The sequence below is a fragment of the Chrysoperla carnea genome, chromosome 4 (assembly GCF_905475395.1).
Source record: "Chrysoperla carnea chromosome 4, inChrCarn1.1, whole genome shotgun sequence".
NCBI classification, from domain to species: domain Eukaryota; kingdom Metazoa; phylum Arthropoda; class Insecta; order Neuroptera; family Chrysopidae; genus Chrysoperla; species Chrysoperla carnea.
The window spans coordinates 3,246,682-3,266,900 of record NC_058340.1 but is presented as its reverse complement, the minus strand read 5'-3'; the positions used below and the strand labels follow the sequence as shown (position 1 = coordinate 3,266,900).

At 29.1% G+C, this 20,219-nt stretch overlaps 3 protein-coding genes across 4 annotated transcripts; all 3 read left to right on the top strand.

The window, feature by feature from the left end:
• The first annotated feature begins 2,641 nt into the window (after window positions 1-2,641).
• LOC123299030 (gastrula zinc finger protein XlCGF57.1-like) lies at window positions 2,642-5,776 on the top strand. Its single transcript, XM_044881167.1, has 3 exons — window positions 2,642-2,807; window positions 2,882-3,041; window positions 3,842-5,776. The coding sequence occupies exons 1-3, from the start codon at window positions 2,688-2,690 to the stop codon at window positions 5,125-5,127; spliced, it is 1,566 nt and encodes a 521-aa protein (XP_044737102.1). The 5' UTR covers window positions 2,642-2,687; the 3' UTR covers window positions 5,128-5,776.
• A 976-nt stretch (window positions 5,777-6,752) lies between these two features.
• Window positions 6,753-9,302, top strand: LOC123299042 (N-lysine methyltransferase KMT5A-A). The gene has a single exon (XM_044881183.1). It carries the CDS (start codon window positions 7,009-7,011, stop codon window positions 7,945-7,947), a length of 939 nt encoding a protein of 312 aa, XP_044737118.1. The 5' UTR covers window positions 6,753-7,008; the 3' UTR covers window positions 7,948-9,302.
• Window positions 9,303-14,416: 5,114 nt separating this feature from the next.
• LOC123299039 (annexin B10) lies at window positions 14,417-18,245 on the top strand. Of its 2 annotated transcripts, none has more exons than XM_044881178.1 (6): window positions 14,417-14,589; window positions 14,673-14,849; window positions 15,060-15,264; window positions 15,465-15,791; window positions 16,380-16,561; window positions 17,221-18,245. In XM_044881178.1, exons 1-6 carry the CDS (start codon window positions 14,587-14,589, stop codon window positions 17,278-17,280), a joined length of 954 nt encoding a protein of 317 aa, XP_044737113.1. In that variant the 5' UTR covers window positions 14,417-14,586; the 3' UTR covers window positions 17,281-18,245. The 2 variants fall into 2 exon arrangements, with proteins under 2 accessions (XP_044737113.1, XP_044737114.1); XM_044881179.1 differs by having other exon boundaries at window positions 14,419-14,589; window positions 17,224-18,245.
• Window positions 18,246-20,219: the final 1,974 nt, after the last annotated feature.

The following is a 20,219-nucleotide window of genomic DNA, read 5'->3' as shown; positions in this document are numbered from 1 at the left end:
AGTGAAGCCTAGTGTCGCAGCCAACTAGCTTAAGTAACCGTTCAATTAACAGTCTAACACTTTTACGAAACGGCATCGGTCAACAAGCGTCGTCTTATACAACATTTATTATTGAACTTACTGGTTTAGACCATTCATACAATAAGGTGATTATTTGATAAAAATAGTTAAAATATCTGACAGAAATTGTTTACTAAAAGTAATTTAAAATACAGAATGTTATTTTGTGATCATGATATTAAATAGCGTAAACTTCCATGACATTTGGATCCGCAAAGATCTTTGTTTTTAAAACAAGCACATCTATTATTGCGACACTGATTCATTCAAAGGCGAAACTGTTTTATCACAGCATCTCTCAAAGATATTTAACTTTCTAAAATTTCATTACCATAGCTTGTATCTGAGTAGTGTAACTCTTGCCGGGAAATCCAATTTTTACTAGTACCGCAGTTAGTTCCAACTTTTGTCACTACACTCTTTCATCGTATTAATTTTTGAATGACAAGCAACAATATTGTTTATCAAATTTCGTAATTTATTTTTCACTACCGAAAGCACTATTAATTTTAGCTTATCAAATTCATTCTCCAGAGATTTGTCATGACTTACGGTACATCCTGTAAAATTATAATTTTCCTGTATGTTTTCATGTTGATCATCCATTAAATACGTATATTTAGATCAATTGTAAAAAATTTATTGTCATAAATTTTACTATTTAAGACAAATTGATAAGAATAAGTTATTTAATTTATTAATTTTGTTAAAAATTTTTGTTCGTTTACAGTGCAGTTGAATTCAACAAACACATGTTTTTTAATTCTGATTTATTAAGTTGAGCAAGATTTAGTGTAACCGCCTTTCGCACACGGAACAACTCAAGTCGATACTTTACCACTTACAATATCAAAGCCATCAACAAATTAGTAATTACTGCATGCCTATATGATGTCTCATCATGGTGGCTTGTATTTTAGGTCACGTGATATACAGATTAAAAATTAAGACTTTTAATTTTAATATATTAAAACAATAATGTGCTTTTATGATTCAAAATCAAAATTTTTGAGAATATGTCTACATAAATTTTAATGTTTTAGGTGTTTTTTACAGGAGTTATTCCGAGGAATCTATCACATTAATTTTGCCTAATTATGCTAATCAACAAATCGTGGGAATTTATACATGTGTGAGGGGATTATTTCTTATTTTTTGGTATCTAGAATTATCAAATACTTGAGTCAGTTGCAAATCGGATTAAAAACAGTGTTTAGCTTGCTGTACTAAAAATTACTGCCAATTAAAACAAATTTTTCGTGTAAATACAGTATGTGGATTATATAAGGCGTATAATTCGATGAATTTTTTGTTTGTTTATTTTTCTGGAATGAGATTGTTGGCATCCATAAAGACTGGATATAATTTAATTAATAATTTTTAAGTATATAATTATTGTAATGATTAAATTGTTAAAAATAATTACGAACATAAATCATTCATGAAAATATGGTTTTTTAGTAATTTTTTTGTTTTTTTTTACAGAAATAAGATTAGTTTTTTTATCAATGAAAATTTTATTTATGGACTTCCAATGTACTTGTCATATAAAGAAAATATGGGGGGAAACTTTTTCGCTAATGACGAATAAAACCATTGATACCGGAGGGGGAGGGTGCGAGGATGAAAGTTAAAATCTGCTCTTGATATCTAATATGTCCACCCTTTTGCCAATATAATTTACGTCACCTAAGAAGTGAAAATTGTAATTTTTAGATGACTACGTTTTGCCTAAAGAGTGAAAAAAATACTTTTTGTTTTGACATTTCATAAAACAGGGTGAAGGAGTTACAATTTATGGACATCTGTTAATAATAATGTAAGTAATGATAAGTTTGGGGTTTTTATTAAATAATGTAATGTTTAAATTCAAAAAGAATATTACAAAAATATTAATTAATCAGTAAATGACTTTTGGTTCATTATGTATATACAAAGAAAGGCCTTTGTATTATACAGGATGTCCCGTAATTACCGCACGCTTTTGTTGCATCCGGTAGAAAATAAAATTCTAAGGCGAAAAGTCTTTTCCATTTTTTAATCCGATTCACGGATAGTTAGCAATTAATTAAAATAGGCAGCCAATCAGAAGCATTGTAACTGGATTATCGATATTCAGAAATCGAATATTATCAAAATTTTAAACTTTGGTCTATTTTCTATATAGTTAGATTTTCAGAATTCTTATTAACTGATTATTTCAACAATAAATTCGAGTAACGCAAAACATTTCTATTTGAGATTATCATTTTATCTTTGTCTTATTAGGAACACTTGTACTTGAGTAATTTAAAAATAGTATATAAAAAGAGATAAAAAATTATCTACCATAAAACTATATAAGTTTTTCTCTTTTTATTTTAAAGAATAAAAATAAAGTAAAATAGGGACGCTACGATTAAAACGGTATCAAAAGTTCATTAAATATTAGTTAAACATGTTTCAATTAAAATTATTTGTTGACAAAATTTAAAATCATGTCGTTTAATACGATGCACTTAAATCAAAATATCGTTTTTAATAAATTATCATTCTGTTATGAGATTTTCATTAAAATTAACATAATATAATGAAGCTAATTAATTTTATTAAAAGAAATTTCTATTTAATAATATAAAATAAAAATCATGACGGAACCGATTACAGTAGTTACAAATCGAGTTTGTCGTATTTGTTTAATTCCGAACGGAGAATTTTCGGATATCTACATGTTTTCAGCTGCTATAATGGAATGTGCACCAGTAAATGTAAATCATAATTCACTTTAGGTTTCGAATGTATAGTTAATTATGCCACTTACTATTTAAACATTTTGCTTCAGATTGCACCTGGAGATGGATTACCTTCATTAATTTGCGAAACTTGTTTGAATCGTTTACAAGCAGCCCAACAGTTTCGTGTCCTTTGTATTCAGTCCGATATAACATTAAGACGAAATGGAGGGCAAGTTACGACTAATTATCCAACAGCAAATACACCTGGTAAATTGGAAATTCTTACCAAATATAGTCAGTTCAAAATTATGTTTAATATTAACAAATAAAACGGCGTGAAATTTTAATTTACTGGGAAACAAGTTAGTTTTCTAGTAAACATTTTGTATATCTTTACAAAGCACTCCGCATAAAATTTACTAAAATTCGATTAATATATTTCGTTCAAGATTTGAAAGTTCAAAAAATCCGGGTTAAATAATAAATCGTTTCCTAGAAGTCCTATAAGTCGTTTCCAATTTCAAGAGTCACGAATTTTTAACGCATAACATTACTCTGCATATAGTATTATCCTTACTTGTATTATAAATGCGAAAGTAACTCTGTCTGTCTGTATGTATGTTACGCAATCACGCATAAACTATTGAACCGATTTAAATGAAATTTAGTACGGAGATAGTCCAGAGCCTGAGAAAGGACATAGGCTACTTTTTAATGCGCTGCAATGGGCTGAATAAATGTTGAAAGTGGTGTGCTTCAAAAACTTAAAAATCCTCAAAATTTTGACTCGATATCTAAACAGTTTCAAGTTATCTATTTTTAACCTAAAAGGGCTGGAAAGGTGGAAACTAAGTTAATAATTTAGTGCCGTGAACCTGAGACGAAAGTGGCTTTGAGCAAGTGTTTTTCTAGACTATAAAGCCAGGTCTCTGATTTTTGGCTGCTTGTTTAAGTCATGCATTTTTTCCTACAACGTTGAGGGGAGGCTAGAGTCCTCAAATACCACTCAGGAGATTGGAAATTATATGAGACGCTGGCTAATACTTTGAAAATACACTTTTTTTCAGCAACCGAAAATACTTATGTTGAATTTACGAACGAAGAGATTTCGAATACTCCGAAACTTGAAAATGATTTCATGCAAGACGATAATGATTTTATTTTACCAACAATAGAAGATTCATCAGCCGAAACTAAGCCTACAATGACTACACCAGCAACCACAAAAAATAATAATAGACCAACCAAAAAAGTAACAAATTATAGACCGTCTAACGCAAAACGTAGCTTTATTTGTAATTATTGTTATAAAAGTTTTGCACGTGCTTACGACTTAATTATCCATAAAAAAGTGCATACGGGTGCAAAACCATATATTTGTAATTTTTGTATGAAAAAATTTGGCAAAGAAAGTGATTTAAAAAAACATATCCGACGTATGCATATGGGTGAACGTCCCCATAAATGTGGTGTCTGTAATAAAAGTTTTCTAAAATTATGTCAAGTAACTGTGCACATGCGTAAACATACCGGTGAAAAACCGTACAATTGTGAAGTATGTAATAAAAAATTTATACATAAGTTTAGCTTAAAAACTCACATGTACTCGCATACCGGATTATATCCGTATGTTTGTGATGTGTGTAGCAAAGGTTTCAATCATACATATGCCTTAAGTTTACACATGCGTATTCATACCGGTGAAAAACCGTTTGGTTGCGATATGTGTTCGAAACGATTTGCAACCGTTCATAATTTAGCAACCCATAAAAGAGTTCATTCTGGTATTAAACCATTTGTTTGTGAGATTTGCAATAAACGATTTAGTCAAAAACCAAATTTAACAACTCATTTACGTGTTCATACTGGGGAAAAACCATTTAATTGTCAAATTTGTGCAAAAGATTTTACATCACGTGCAATTTTAACACAACATATGCGTACACATACGGGAGAGAAACCGTATTCTTGTAATCAATGTCAAAAAGCCTTTAATGATCGGGGTAGTTTACGTAAACATACGAGAAATCATAGTGGTGAGAGACCATTTTCTTGTGACACATGTAATCGAAAGTTTACAAACAGTCATAATCTTACAAAGCATCAGAAAACACATCAAAAACAGCAAGAACAAAAACCGGCAGTAACTGAACCAGCACCACAACAAGTTGTAGAATCTACACAAGTTGTGCAAGCTGTTCAACAAGTTGTAGAAGTTACAACAGCTACTCTTACTCATGTTCAAGTGATTCAACCAGATGTGTACAATTGTGAAGTTTGTTTTTCGAAGTTTACTGATTCGAATAGTTTAATGAAACATAAATATTGTCATAGAGAGTTCTTCAAATATTGAAAGAACTCGTTGGAAGTATAAAAAGGATTACTGCAATAAATTTAAATAGTAAATAATGAAATTTATTTTTTTAATGTTTTCATAATATTTGCTATCACATGTTAAAAGTTGTAAAGAGTGGTTTATTTTAACGAAGGTAGTTGGCCGAAACGGAGGCCCGCCTGTACATCCAATAGGGAATACAATATAAAACTTGCTATTATGGGATTTCTAGCAATTAATGAAAATATCGCGTTTAAACCGTACACCATTAAGGTACATAGACTGAACGTCAAACGATTTTAAGCGTGCCAACATCTGAAGTAATTGCTTAGGTCAAATCCATCATGGTGGCGATGTAAAAATGTCAAAACAAAGTGTTGTTGTCATTCATACTGTATTTTTTGATAAATGTCATTAGCTGACCCAAACAATTACCTCAGCAGATGTTGGCACACCTCTCACTGTACGGAAAGATAGGCGATGCTCAGTCTATGTACTATAATGCCAATGGATTAAACTCAGGCAGAAGACCTTGATAAACTGTAACTATATCTGCAAGTGATATGTGAAAATTATCGGCTAACACATTTAACATGTTTGTAGACTGTTAAAGGATAAAGAATTTATCTAACTATTATATAAAAATATTCAGTATTTTATTTAGAAAGTGCCATTACGAGTTTGATAAATATAATATATTTAAATTACAATTTACAATTATTATTTATTGCATACCTTTTTTTTTGAAATTTAAGGTTTTTATTTAGCAAAATCGGTCCATTATTAGTCAAGTAAGTATGAATTGGAATCTTTAATCATATGGAGATAATGCCATCTAAAGGTTGCAAAATGGTTGCGTATTTTGATTGTTGAACAAATTGTTCTGAAGATGACTAACAAGTTGAAATGTACATAAACAAAATATTTTGATAGACAAAATTTTTAAATAAAGTGGATTTTAAGCAAATAAAATGTGTTTAATTAATAAATAAGAGATAGCAATAAATATTCTTATATCAACTAGATATTATTACGTACATTTATATTTTGTTATACACTCTTCATTACCTCAAACGAGCTAGACCATTTTTTCCATATACAAACAATTTCAAGTTAAAAATCGAGCCTTCTCGAAACAAAAATCCATGCTAAAAGGTCTAAACTGCACCCCGGTGAGGTTTTGAATGTTAAAAAGGCCGAAACATACAATAAAAATGATTTTATATTAGCACCAAAATACATGTAATTGCTATGACAGCTCTCCATATATTTGCACTAAAATGGCGATCGAGTGTACCCCCTTTTATAATACCTTAGTTTTGGTAGCTTTTATTCCAAATTTTTTGATATTGTAAACAGGGCATTAAGCTGTGTTTACATTATAAAAAAACTTAGATGACTATAGGATTACATGGTAGTATATTTCATTTTCAATAGTTGAAAAACAAATATAAATAATATTTTTTGTTTAATAATCTTTAAATATGTTTACAATGATGATGACCAATAATATATAGTAGTGTAAACACTACATTACTAAATTTTATTTCTCTTGTTGCATTTTTAGAACCACTGGTTTGAAATTAAGCTGATGATAGTGGAGACGTGTCTATGGTGTATGCGCATCATGGTATCACAATCTATGAATGTCGCTTGCTTTTCTTCCTTGTCAGTTGAAAAAAATGTCTTGAAATGCATTAAACTTTTTGATTTGTGTGGATAGTAATCGTATTTTTATGAAATAAAACTTTAATAATTCGTGTTCAATAACTATTTATTAAATATTAAACGGCATTTAAAACCAAAAAACTTAAATGTAAGATATCGTAAAAATTTATATAAACTTTAAAAAAAAATTTATATAAACGTTATATCTGAATAAAAACAAAACTTAAAACCATGAATCGTTCAACCAAACAGCGAAGAGCAAAACGTAACGTTCAAAACTGTAAAAATGAAATATTGTCACCAGATACAAATAAAAAACGAAGTAAATATGAGCGTGTATCGGCTCGATCAGCATTAAACTTGTTAAAAAGTCCAACGATTAAGAAATATTTACAAATGGTCGAATGTATAACAACTAATAAAGATGTCGAAATTGATTTGTGTTCAAAAATAAATTGTGTTCCGGAATATTATGAAAATCATGACTCTGAAATTATAACCGATCAACCATGCCAAATAAGTGATGCACCACGTTCGAATACGCCAGTGACACCACATCGTATTAAACTCGATACACAGCCATTGATAGTGCCTAAAACAAATAAAATACGTAAAAATAAATTAAAATTTGATAATAACACAAGTCATTTAGTTACTGAATATTTTCCCGTTCGTCGTTCGAATCGAAAACCGAATAAGGTTGTTTTACAAGAGAAAAAACGTAATTTACAAGATGCAATTAATACAGACGTTGAAGAAGGATTAGAAATACGATACTTTGATAATAAAGGACGTGGGATTGTAACAACACAACCATTTAAAAGAGGTGATTTTGTTGTAGAATATCGTGGTGATCTTATTGATTATATTGAAGCAAAACATCGTGAACAAATCTATGCACGTGATCAGAATGCAGGTTGTTACATGTATTATTTTAAACATAAAAATAAGCAGTATTGTGTGGATGCAACGGCTGAATCGAATTATTTGGGACGTTTAGTTAATCATTCACGTAATGGTAATTTAGTGACAAAAATTGAAGATATTGGTGGAAAACCGCATTTAATATTAATTGCTAAAGATGATATTGATGCTGGGCAAGAAATAACATATGATTATGGTGATAGATCGAAAGAATCATTAAAACATCATCCGTGGCTAGCTCAATAAATTTTCTTTCCTTTTGACTTTTTGATTGTATTTTTAAAATGCACATTGTGTTCATATTTATTAACTTTTATTTATGTGGCATGTTTAATACGTATATTTCTTTAAATTTATTCCGGCTTTAGATAAATTTGTACTTTAGCGACCCTTCTTTAAAAATGCTCCAAGAACCAGGGTTCGAAAATATCCGATATTTATTATAAATATCAAAATATCGGATATGATATTTAACAAAAAAACTTGGACTTAGACTGATTATTCGGTTGCGTTTCCGACATTATATAATATAAAGCGAAGTTACAAAAAAATTTTTAATTTGGGTTAATTATTTGAGATGTCTATGAAAACTATTTCGCCTGGGACATTTGTCCCTCAATTAAATTACCCATTTTTCTCCTGTTAACTTAGCTATACATTTATTTTAAAAAAAATCCAAGGTTTTTTTTTTTTTTTTTGTAACTAATGACTGTACTATTGTTAATGTTACACAGTGTGTCGCAATTAAGATAAAGACACTTTCATATTTTCGTTAGTTATTTTTAGGAATATCGATTTGAAATTTTTGCATAGTCTCTGATGCTAGACAAAATATTAAGAATCGGCTCTATTTGTCAACTTGTAGTAGGCTGAGTTTAGAGTTCTGATTTCGAATAAGTATCTTTAAATATGTTACCCATCACTATGTAAGACTGCAAAATTTCAAATCGATTTTTCCATAAATAACGAAAATAGGAGGCTGCCTGCATCTTAAATGCGACATGCTGTAAATGACCGGCTTTTGAACTATTAATAATAATGTAAAAATCGGTCTCACGGAGTGCGAGTCTGTAGTGTAAAGAAAGAGCCGCAAACATCTGATGATTTCATAAAATTGTAAAAACTAGGCTAAAAATTTTAATTTGATTTGATTAATTTTAAAAAATGAACGTTTTTTTTTTATTCATACATATTTTGATGTATTGTTAATATGCGGTCGAATTCAATATTGCCATGCATTGAATTTTAATATAATTTATATAAAACCTTTTTTATTTAATCGTGAAATTGTATTTTGACGCTTTTATTATTAAAAAAAGACGTAAATCCTTTTATACAAGGTGCTCGTCTTTTTTAAGTTGACATATACTCGAAACTTGATAAATAAATTTAATCGAGGAAAATGCTTCAAACGAAAAAACGTGTTCATCTATCGATGATCATTTATCAAGTTTCAGGTGTGCGTAAGATGTGCGCCTAAACTCCCAACACTTTTTTGCTTGAAATATTTTTATCGATGAATCTTACTTTTCGAGTTTCAAGCATATGTCAACTTAAAAAAGATACCCACCTGTATTTGGACTTTGTCCTGGATGTGTTCATTTGTGTTTTTTTCTTTGAATTAATTCCTCCAGTTTGTGCATATCCATAAAAATAGCTAAAATGAAACCACGTTATTTTTTATGAACATTTTTTTGTTTGCGTTTATTTTTTATTTAATTGTTAAATTATTTTTAAAAATTATTGTGTAATAATCGGCATTTGGTGGAAAAAAATCAACATCGATTTAATAAAATTGAGTTGTTATTTTAATGACTGTTGTATACTTCCCAAGTTATTGCAAGGCAACCTTTTATGTCTATATTGCAATCATATACCCTAGCATAATCTGTATTAACTTTTGAATTTTATTTAAGAAACAAAATGCTCTTCAGAACAACTTTCAATAGTTTTGATGGATAATTTGAAGTAAAAAATATTGTTGATTATATTTTGTAAATTATGTTTTAAAGTATTTCTGCAACGTTATTGTGGATTTTTCAAAACTAGTGAAAATACATTATTTTAATAATAATAAATGAGTTCTTATTGTTGCAGTAAATATTCTGCTGTATTTTACATTAATAAATAATATTTAATTCGTTTCCTTTTTTTTATTCGAATTTCTTGTTCATTATAGACCGTGGAACACCACGGGTTTTTTAAAATTCTACCATGGTATATACCACAATACGTATACTCAATGTCACAAAAAATGCTCGTTTTAAAACATTCTAAGTGTTACTATTATAACATAACATATGATGCGTACGCTTAGAATGGTTTTAACTGTGGCACTTTTTCTGACAGTGAGTGTACGTGGTTCAAATTTGCTGAATTGTCTAATAATTCCCTGCTGCGCTTTTTAAAAACGATAACCCAAATATGATATTAACATACTCATTTACGTTGATACATAAAGGTTCGCTACCCTTGTTCTATATGAGATGCATACAGAGTGAGTCATTTATTTCTATAATGGCTAATAGCTCGTTTTGTAGCTAACCAATTAAAAATAAACTTACGCAAAAGTTACTCAGTTTTGATGGGGGGCATCAGATTTGACCCAGTTCTTCGGGTTTCTTTAATCGACAATTTAGACAAAAAACTAACATTTTCCATCTAAATCATTTTCCCGAAAATCTTCAGCTTTCGGAGGAAATGCGACTTAAAAATATGTCATTATATAAACACGCTAACTACGTAAAAATGCTTTAGCCCAAAATTGTCAAGGGCAATAGAGGACATTCGTCTGTGTCCATGACTTAAACCGACAGTTATCAGTTTATCGCGTATTTCCTTTCGATTAAATGCAATAATGACATATTTTTAAGTAGCATTTACTCCGAAAGCAAACTTTTTTCGAACAAATGTTTTAAACAAAAATTGTTAGTTTTTTATGAGGATCAATTTTCTAATTTAAAGTGTTATTTTATCTCTTATCGTTTAGGATCTAAACTCGCTATTAAAGAAACCCGAAGAACTGTGTCCAATCTAATGTCAGCACGATGTCTCCCATCAAACTCTGCTACCCTGCAAGTTATTTTTTGATTGGTTAACTACAAAACGAGCTTTTAGCCAATATATATTCAAAGAATCAACCCTGTATAACGTTTTATAAATAGAATGGTTCAGTTTATTATTGTTATTATATCTATCCATGGTTTAGTTTGATCAATAAAAAATTGGCATAGAATGGACGAATGTAATCTGTCTCTAGTAAAGCATAGATTAACTTTTCGTCAAGCCGGTGAATATTTACGGAGACCAATATTTGATATTGATATAAAAAATTGTGTTAAATTATTGGAACATACTGAATCATCAAGTGATTCCGACGATGCTAGTCAAATATCAAATATTTTAATTGATAAAAATGATAAACCTGAAAAGATATTAACCTTGAAAGATTATAAGAAAAAATTAAAATTGGTTGGTGATGATTTTAAATATATTGATAGTTTCACTGATTGTTTTAAATCTATAATTCTTGACATGGACAAAGAGAATACGGTAAAACAATATCAAATGAATGTATTTAGTTTTAAAATTGCCATTGTATTTATTTTAGCCACTAATAGATGACGTACTTGATGAAATTGTTAATGGTAAAAATATTTGTAAAGCTGATGTTCCCGATAAACCAGCAGATTTGCAAGATATTGAAAATAATTTATCCCAATTTTTAAAAGAGAGTGTTGATTTGCCAGATTTTTCCGAATATGATTTAATAGAAGAAGATGATGAATGTAATATAATTAATTGCATAATTTCTTAACAAAATTATCGTTTTGAAAAGAGTTGTTTTAACTATCTTGGTGGAAATATTTTCTGCCAATAGCCTAATTTAGACTTGCAGTGTTCTGACTCATTTTAGATTCTTCGAGAAGAGTTGTTTTTAGACTCATCTAGAAGACTTTTTCAGAAATAATCAGTTTGTTTACTATTTCATAGATATAGGTCTTATAGCTTCCAATAAAATCGATCGAAAATCGTTATTCTTCAATATTTAGTGCATCTAATTTGATATTTAGCCCAATTTGATAATATTAAGGGGGTGAAAATAATTGTTGTGATTGTGAGTGGTGTCTGAATCGGAGAGCAGACTCATATTTCGGACTGGTTTCCGGACTTTTGTAACCTTTACAACAAGCCGTACCTTATAACATTTGCAATCCGTTAATTGGCTGCAATTAGCCCGAGCTTTAGCTTTATTATAATCCTAAAATTATGTACAACTTGAAAAGAATATTTCTGAGATCTACTCTTGTATTTTTAAATGCGTTATAAAAATATATTTTAGATGATGGAGAGATATCAATTTATTGGAAACTACTGGAGCAAAATGACAATAAAGAGAAATATAATACAAATAAAAATGAATACAATTTTGAAAAATCTCATTGGTTAGATCGGCCACCAGTGTCTTGGGAAGTTATTGATGGGGCAGTCAAAAAATGTGAACTTTGGTTGAAAAAATATTTTATTTCCAAATAACGTTAAGAAATTAAATCTAAAACAGCTACATTTTTAAATAGCATCGCATGCGATATCCGCTAAAATTAAATATAGGCATAAAAAGCTTCTATTTCTATATTTAAAGAAACACAATACAAGTTTTATTGTTTTACTTAAATTGCGAGCAAATTATATATAATTAAATAATTAACATCGTGTACCCCGCCAAGCAGCAGATATAAATTAATTAAGAGTAAATATGCTTACAAATTTAAAATACTTGTATCTATGCGGGTGAATCATATTGTTGTATGAAGTTAATAGGTATGTATTATTAGTGGAGTGCAATTTGTTTTTTATATTGGAAAAGATCAAAAGTATTACAAACAAGAGAAAACAAACAATTGACTGAGTTAATTGTCGAAATACCATGTATGGACAGTGTTGATTACTCTGTCTGATACTATAACTGATATAACCATAATATACATACTATACAATTTTGTACTCTCACAGGTAAACAGTGATGTTTACGAAAAAATGTTGTTTAATATTTTATAAGGAACATTTTTTACATTTAAATTTTTGTTCTATCTCTAACTTTTTACAAGATAGGTCCTACGCAGCAAAGACCCAAATGACCTTATGACCCCTTAGAAAAAATCGCAAAAAATTATTTGTTTCGGAATTTGATGAAACTCAGTTTACAAGGTAATTTTGACCCAAAAAATTCAAAAATCGAGTTTATTTGGCGATTGGCCGAGAAATTTTAGAAAAAAACGATATTTCGGATCGATTTCCGGTATTATCTCGAGAATTATTCGCCCAATCGTTAAATGAAACCGATTTTTGTATTTTTCGGGTCAAAATTACCTTATATACAGAGTTTTATCGAAATTGGAGACGATAAATTTATATCGATTTTTTGCAATTTTTTCAAGGGGTACCCCTTAGAAAAATTCGAAAAAATCGTAAAAAATTATTTGTATCGGAATTTGATGAAACTCAGTTTATAAGGTAATTTTGACCCAAGAAATTCAAAAATCGAGTTTATTTGGCGATTGGCCGAGAAATTTTAGGAAAAAACGATATTTCGGATCGATTTCCGGTATTATCTCGAGAATTATTCGCCCAATCGTTAAATGAAACCGATTTTTGTATTTTTCGGGTCAAAATTACCTTATATACAGAGTTTTATCGAAATTGGAGACGATAAATTTATATCGATTTTTTGCAATTTTTTCAAGGGGTACCCCTTAGAAAAATTCGAAAAAATCGTAAAAAATTATTTGTATCGGAATTTGATGAAACTCAGTTTATAAGGTAATTTTGACCCAAGAAATTCAAAAATCGAGTTTATTTGGCGATTGGCCGAGAAATTTTAGGAAAAAACGATATTTCGGATCGATTTCCGGTATTATCTCGAGAATTATTCGCCCAATCGTTAAATGAAACCGATTTTTGTATTTTTCGGGTCAAAATTACCTTATATACAGAGTTTTATCGAAATTGGAGACGATAAATTTATATCGATTTTTTGCAATTTTTTCAAGGGGTACCCCTTAGAAAAATTCGAAAAAATCGTAAAAAATTATTTGTATCGGAATTTGATGAAACTCAGTTTATAAGGTAATTTTGACCCAAGAAATTAAAAAATTGAGTTTATTTGGCGATTGGCCGAGAAATTTTAGAAAAAAACGATATTTCGGATCGATTTCCGGTATTATCTCGAGAATTATTCGCCCAATCGTTAAATGAAACCGATTTTTGTATTTTTCGGGTCAAAATTACCTTATATACAGAGTTTTATCGAAATTGGAGACGATAAATTTATATCGATTTTTTGCAATTTTTTCAAGGGGTACCCCTTAGCAAAATTCGAAAAAATCGTAAAAAATTATTTGTTTCGGAATTTGATGAAACTCAGTTTATAAGGTAATTTTGACCCAAGAAATTCAAAAATCCTACGGCCAATTACCTAAATAATAGTGAATAACTGATCCATCATATATTCTTAATTAATTTAATTTATGATTTTGCTCTTTTTTAAAGCTACTTGAACTCCACTACATATACTAAAAAAGGTCTGTTCCTAAATACAAGTCATCATGCTGCCTGTTACGGTTTGTTTTTTTTCTTCCTATGTATTTAACATAAGAATGACAAAGACAAACCGTAATGGGCCGCAAGGCGATTTGTATGTAGGAACAAACCTATTATATTATTCATTGCGTAATAATTTTAATTCACAGAAATTCCAATGAATAAGTTTCAATGTTGAAGGCTGTGACGTGGTGAAAGGTCATTATTCATCAACTTATTGTTTTAAATAAACAAAAAATTTTCTACTTTAATTTTTAAACCTATACTGTTCAAATTATAAAGAAAATGGTGAGTTAAATATATTTTATTATAAAATATTTCATATTTGATTCAAAATATGAAATATTATTGTCTTTTTATAATTTTTTTAGGGTGAACCAACTATTGGACCAAAAGATGGATTTGATCCAGTTGAAGATGGTACTAAGTTACGAACAGCAATGAAAGGTTTTGGAACTGATGAACAAGCTATAATTGATGTTTTAACTTCAGTAAATAATGTACAACGTCAAGAACTGAGAAATTTTTTCACTACAGAATATGGACGAGTAAGTACATATTTCTGAATTAAAAAGGTTTTCATTCTCAATAAATTTTCCAAAGTTTTTTTTGTTGTTGAAATTATAGAGAAAATCTTTGGTATTTTTTTGCTTCTGCGAAGTTTTTCGGTTAACTTAGTTATATATTATCCGTTTCTGATATCAATTTTGTCATCCGTTTCGCAGATTAATTGGATTAATACTCGTAAATTTTTTTAGGATTTAATAAAAGATTTGAAAAGTGAATTGGGTGGACATTTTGAAGATGTAATTATTGCATTAATGTTACCACCAGTAGAGTATTTGTGTAAAGAACTTCATAAAGCAATGAAAGGGATAGGAACTGAAGAACACGCTTTAATTGAAATTGTATGCACAAAAAATAATGATGAAATTAAACAAATTGTTGACAAATATGAAGAAAGTGAGTTCAATTTTCGTTTTTATTAATTAAAAATTTCAACAATAATCAGGTAGTTTCCAGTTGTCTAAATTACTTGTTTTAGTCGTTCGTTATTTGGTATTAGAAAAGAAAATAGAAAACTTACCTAAAAATTATTGCGATCCCTTGTGGAAATAATTTGTAAAACATTTTGATTTCACACCACTGAATTTAATTTTTAGTGTACGACAGACCATTGGCTGAACATTTATGTAGTGAAACAGGCGGAGATTTTCGACGTTTATTAACCTTAATAATTACGGGTGTAAGAAACGATGAATCAGAAGTAAATCCTGAAAAGGCTAGAGAGCAAGCAGAAGCTTTATATAATGCTGGTGAAGCTAAATGGGGTACCGATGAAGAGATCTTTAATAAAATTTTAGCTCATGAAAGCTTTGCTCAACTAAAGCTTGTATTCGAACAATATAAAGAAGTCTCTGGCAATACAATGGAACAAGCTATTAAACATGAATTGGATGGTGAATTAAAGGAAGCTATGCTTGCTATCGGTGAGTTTGTATTCTTTTTAAACTTTTAAGGATGTTCGAGCACTAGGGAATAAAAGCCTTGATTTTTTTTATATATGAAGTTGAAGTAAGTCTAAATCAATATTGAATATATTAGGGTAGGTTGCCTGATTATTTAAATAAATAAATGATTTCAAAAGTAGGCTTAATTAACATTGGTTTAAAAAAAGCCGCTGTGCCCGATTCATTAAGGATGTATGATCACGGTAGTGAGGACACAAATTTAAAAAATATATATTTTCAATTTTGATGGTGAATTATGTTATAACTTGACAATATAAGATGAAAAGTACGAATACAAGTTTTCGATATCTGGAGTAATTTTGAAAATAACGAAAACTGCAAAGTAATTTACAAAATTTTATTTAATTATTTGGCTTTCGATATTTCAAAAGCCAAGGCAGATATGGAAAAATTTTATTATTATTTTTCGTCTAAATTCATGAAGTTTACAAAATTGATCATTAAAGTTGTAAATAAGGTACAAATAATTTCAACCACAAGTCTAAACTTGCCTTGGCACTCTTACTACGTTAAATGATGAAAGTGAAATAAAAATTTGTTTTTCAGTTGAATGCGTACAAAGCCCACCGGCATTTTTTGCAAAAAGATTACATGCAGCTATGGCTGGTGTAGGAACCGATGATAGAACATTAATTCGAATTATTGTGAGTCGATCTGAAATTGATTTAGGTGATATTAAGAAAGAATTTGAACGAATCTACGATAAAACTTTGGAAAGCTTTGTTAAGGTACGTTGGTTTATTATTATATAGTATCCCGTACAAAACTTGTAGAAGTTTGGTACCTCGGAACTTTTGACTTTGAATCTGCCAGTTCATTAAATGTTGTATTAAACGCTATGGCTGAAAATGACCGATTTTAATGAAAATAAGTATTTATACTTACACGAAAAACTATGTTTTTATAGTCCAAACTGTTATTATCCAATAGGTATTTTTGGTCGCTGATTACGAATCTGATATCAAATTAACGGATTTTGTCTCGTATTCCGAAAACCGTTTCCTTTTTAGTCAAGAATTCTAAAATCTGTTTATCTGATATCAGATTCGTAATCAGCGATCAAAACTACCTCCTAGATAATAACAGTTTGGACTATATAAGTTTATAGTCCGTGTTTGTGCCAAAAGTCGATTTTCGAGTCAAGAACATCACGATTTTAAGAATACGTGACAGAATTCGTGTAACCTGACTTCGGATTCGTATTCAGCGACCAAAGATACCTACTAGATGATAATTTTAAGCCAAAATAAGCCTTTTGACAAAAGTTTGGACACCATATACCGCCCGCTGAGACCTTATGCCCCTTTATGAAAGAAATTCTAGGAAAAATAGCCATAGTTTTAATTTTAGGATAAATAAGTTTTGATTTAATATTTATTTTATCTAGCAGGGTGAAACTTCAGGTGATTACAAACGTGCTTTGGTGGCTTTAATTGGAGGAGCATAAATGTAATGAAGAATTTTAACACGTTCAACGCACCAAAAACATTTTATATCTCATTAGTTGCTTAGAATTGGTATTTTGGATTTTATTTACTCTTTATGGATTCATTTTTAAATAATACTCAAAATATTATCATTCAGATCTCTGATATATTATTTGTAAAAGATTATTTTGCGAAAAGTAAAATTATTTCGTAAGAAAACTATTCTTAATTCAAAATCGTTTATGAAAGTCGAAATTCCAGAATGGTTTTCTAACTATTTTTTTAAATAATTATATCCTAGTTATAATTTATTTTAATCTCATCATTATTGTTATATTTTTTTTACTTTGAAATGACACCTCACACTAGTGCTATTTACAGTGAAACCTGGTTAAGTGAGACATCAAGAGACCTACAAATTTGTCTCACTTATAGAGGCATTCCTCTTACCCAATAACTCAGATATCCAGATACAAATTAATATTTGTCTCATTTACAGAGGGGTTCCATTAAATGAGGTCAGAATACAGGTTATTTCAGTTATAAGGGTGCGATTATGCTTTGTAAACTATACCTTTTCTATTTTTATCTCGTTGATGTCCGCTACGATAGAATGTTTATATGTTCATTGGCCTTAAATGTCGTTTTTATTAAAATGTCTTATGAAAGAAATCTCAAGGAAAATATATTTATATACATATTTTATAAAATTATTTTTTCGATGTTAGTTTAATGATTGAGTATTCGCTATCCTAATATATATTTCAAATAAATATATTAATCTGTTCGGTTTCAATCGTGATTAAATTATAATAAAAAATTATTATGTAAAATTTGTATTTTTGGAAGAGTAAAAGATATATAATTGACTAAATTTGGCAAGAATATTAGAAAAAAAAGATACAGTATTATTGCAATTGTTATGATGTTAATAAAACTTGAATGTTATTGTTATGAAATTAATAAATTTTTTCTTTGCACCTAATTTTTTTTTTGCCTTTTTATTTTCCTAAAGAATCAAATTTTACTTATATTTCAAAAATTTAGATAAACTTTTTGACCAATATATTTCGGATTGATGTTGAGTGAAAATAGTTTTTCAGTTGGAGTTCGAGCAGGGAGTAATACGAGCAAATATACATCTTCACCAACAACAATAGTTGTATTTGTCAAATTGAATTGCTATATCTCAGTAAATTGATAGTTTTTCCTAACATTTTTGCTATCAATAAATTGCTCCTGTTTATTTCTTTCGGGACTCTATTTTATATTACCTCTATGATTTATACACAAACAAGGCAGATGTCGCTGTCAGTGTCAGTACCATGAAGCATATAGGCAGGAGAACGATCGCTATAGAAAATATTGTCCCCGAAATATGGATAAAATAAGTGAGGCGCTGCGATCAATACGTAGTATCAATAAAAGCGGGCTGTTGTGCGCTAATTTCAAATGATATATCAATTTGTACATTATGCTAACAACAACAGCTAACTTCACAGATACTACTTCTTGATGACAGCGCGGCTGGTGGCTTAAAAATGAACTATAAATTCTACAAATTTTTAGGGACAGGTAAGCTAATGCTTTAGTACATAGCGATCTTTCTCCTGTTCTATAACCTTCATGGAATTTTAAAAGCTTCTGCTTTGGAGATTATCGACAAAATAATAATTTTTTCTCTGAACTTTTAAAAGAATTATCTTATTTTAGGTTTACAAAACCTATGTTTTTATTAAACTATTTAAACTGATGTTTAATTATGTTATTTATTTTTATCAATATTAATATTTATAATGTAAAGTATTAAGTTAATTATAAGATTACATATAAGCCGATTAGCTGAGAGAGTATAGCACTTGACTATGAAGCTAAAACACGCTATAGTTCGTATCCTGGTGGGATTAACATTTTTACTTTTAGATTAAATAAAATTTTTCTGAAAATCGTTATATATTTTAAATTTTGTTTTATTTTTAAAATTTTCTATCCTAATTTTTATTTTAGAACAAAATTATCAATTAATTAATTATTCAGTAAAGGTAAGTAAGTAGTAAGTTAATTATGTGGTATCACATAAGCTGGGTGGCTGTGTGGGTATATCACTTCCGTCTGAAACAAAGGTACGCCGGTTCGTATCCTGGTGTGGTTAAATTTTTACATTAAAATAATTGAATTTTTCCTGTTGTTTAAATTTTCCACTCTTTTTATAGTTAAACCCGCCCTCTTGTCATAAATCATGTTAATTATACGTATGTCATAAATCACTATTATTTCAGGGGGTGGGAACTTAAATAATCATAAATATTCTTTAAAATCATAAATCATTTTTGAATAGGAAAACATGTAACAAGGTTTATCTCACTCATATTCTCCTATTACAAAATATTAAAATTGTAGTACTAAAATTAAAAAATAGCTTGGGTACGCTAAAATTTGATACTTTTTAATAGGAGAACATGTCCTATAGTTGATCTCACTCATATTCTCCTATTACAAAATTTAAAAAAAATACGTATTTTGCTTGCCTTTTTGTTGTGCATGCTAAAATTTATTCTTGTTAAATGAAATTTCATAAGATTTTGTAATAGGAGAACATGTTATTTCTTAAAAACAAAAAAATTAATTAATTATGTTAGTAAAATTGATTTCTCCGGCATAATAATTGCTTAATTAATTAAAAATTAATCGGGACAATGCCGGATACGAACCGAGGGACTGTGTAACCCAAGACTAGTGTTCTACCCACTATTCCAACTTTGACATGTTTTAATTATCAATAATGTAATACACATACCTTTTACTCACCTATTTTAAGTAAACTTGTTTTCTTAAACTTAGTTTTTATTTTCTTTTACTAACCTTTTTTATTAAAATTATCCATTCCGTATTTCTTTTTACTTATCTTTTATCAATAAACTTACCTATAAATGAATAATTGTAGTAATATTTTGTTAAA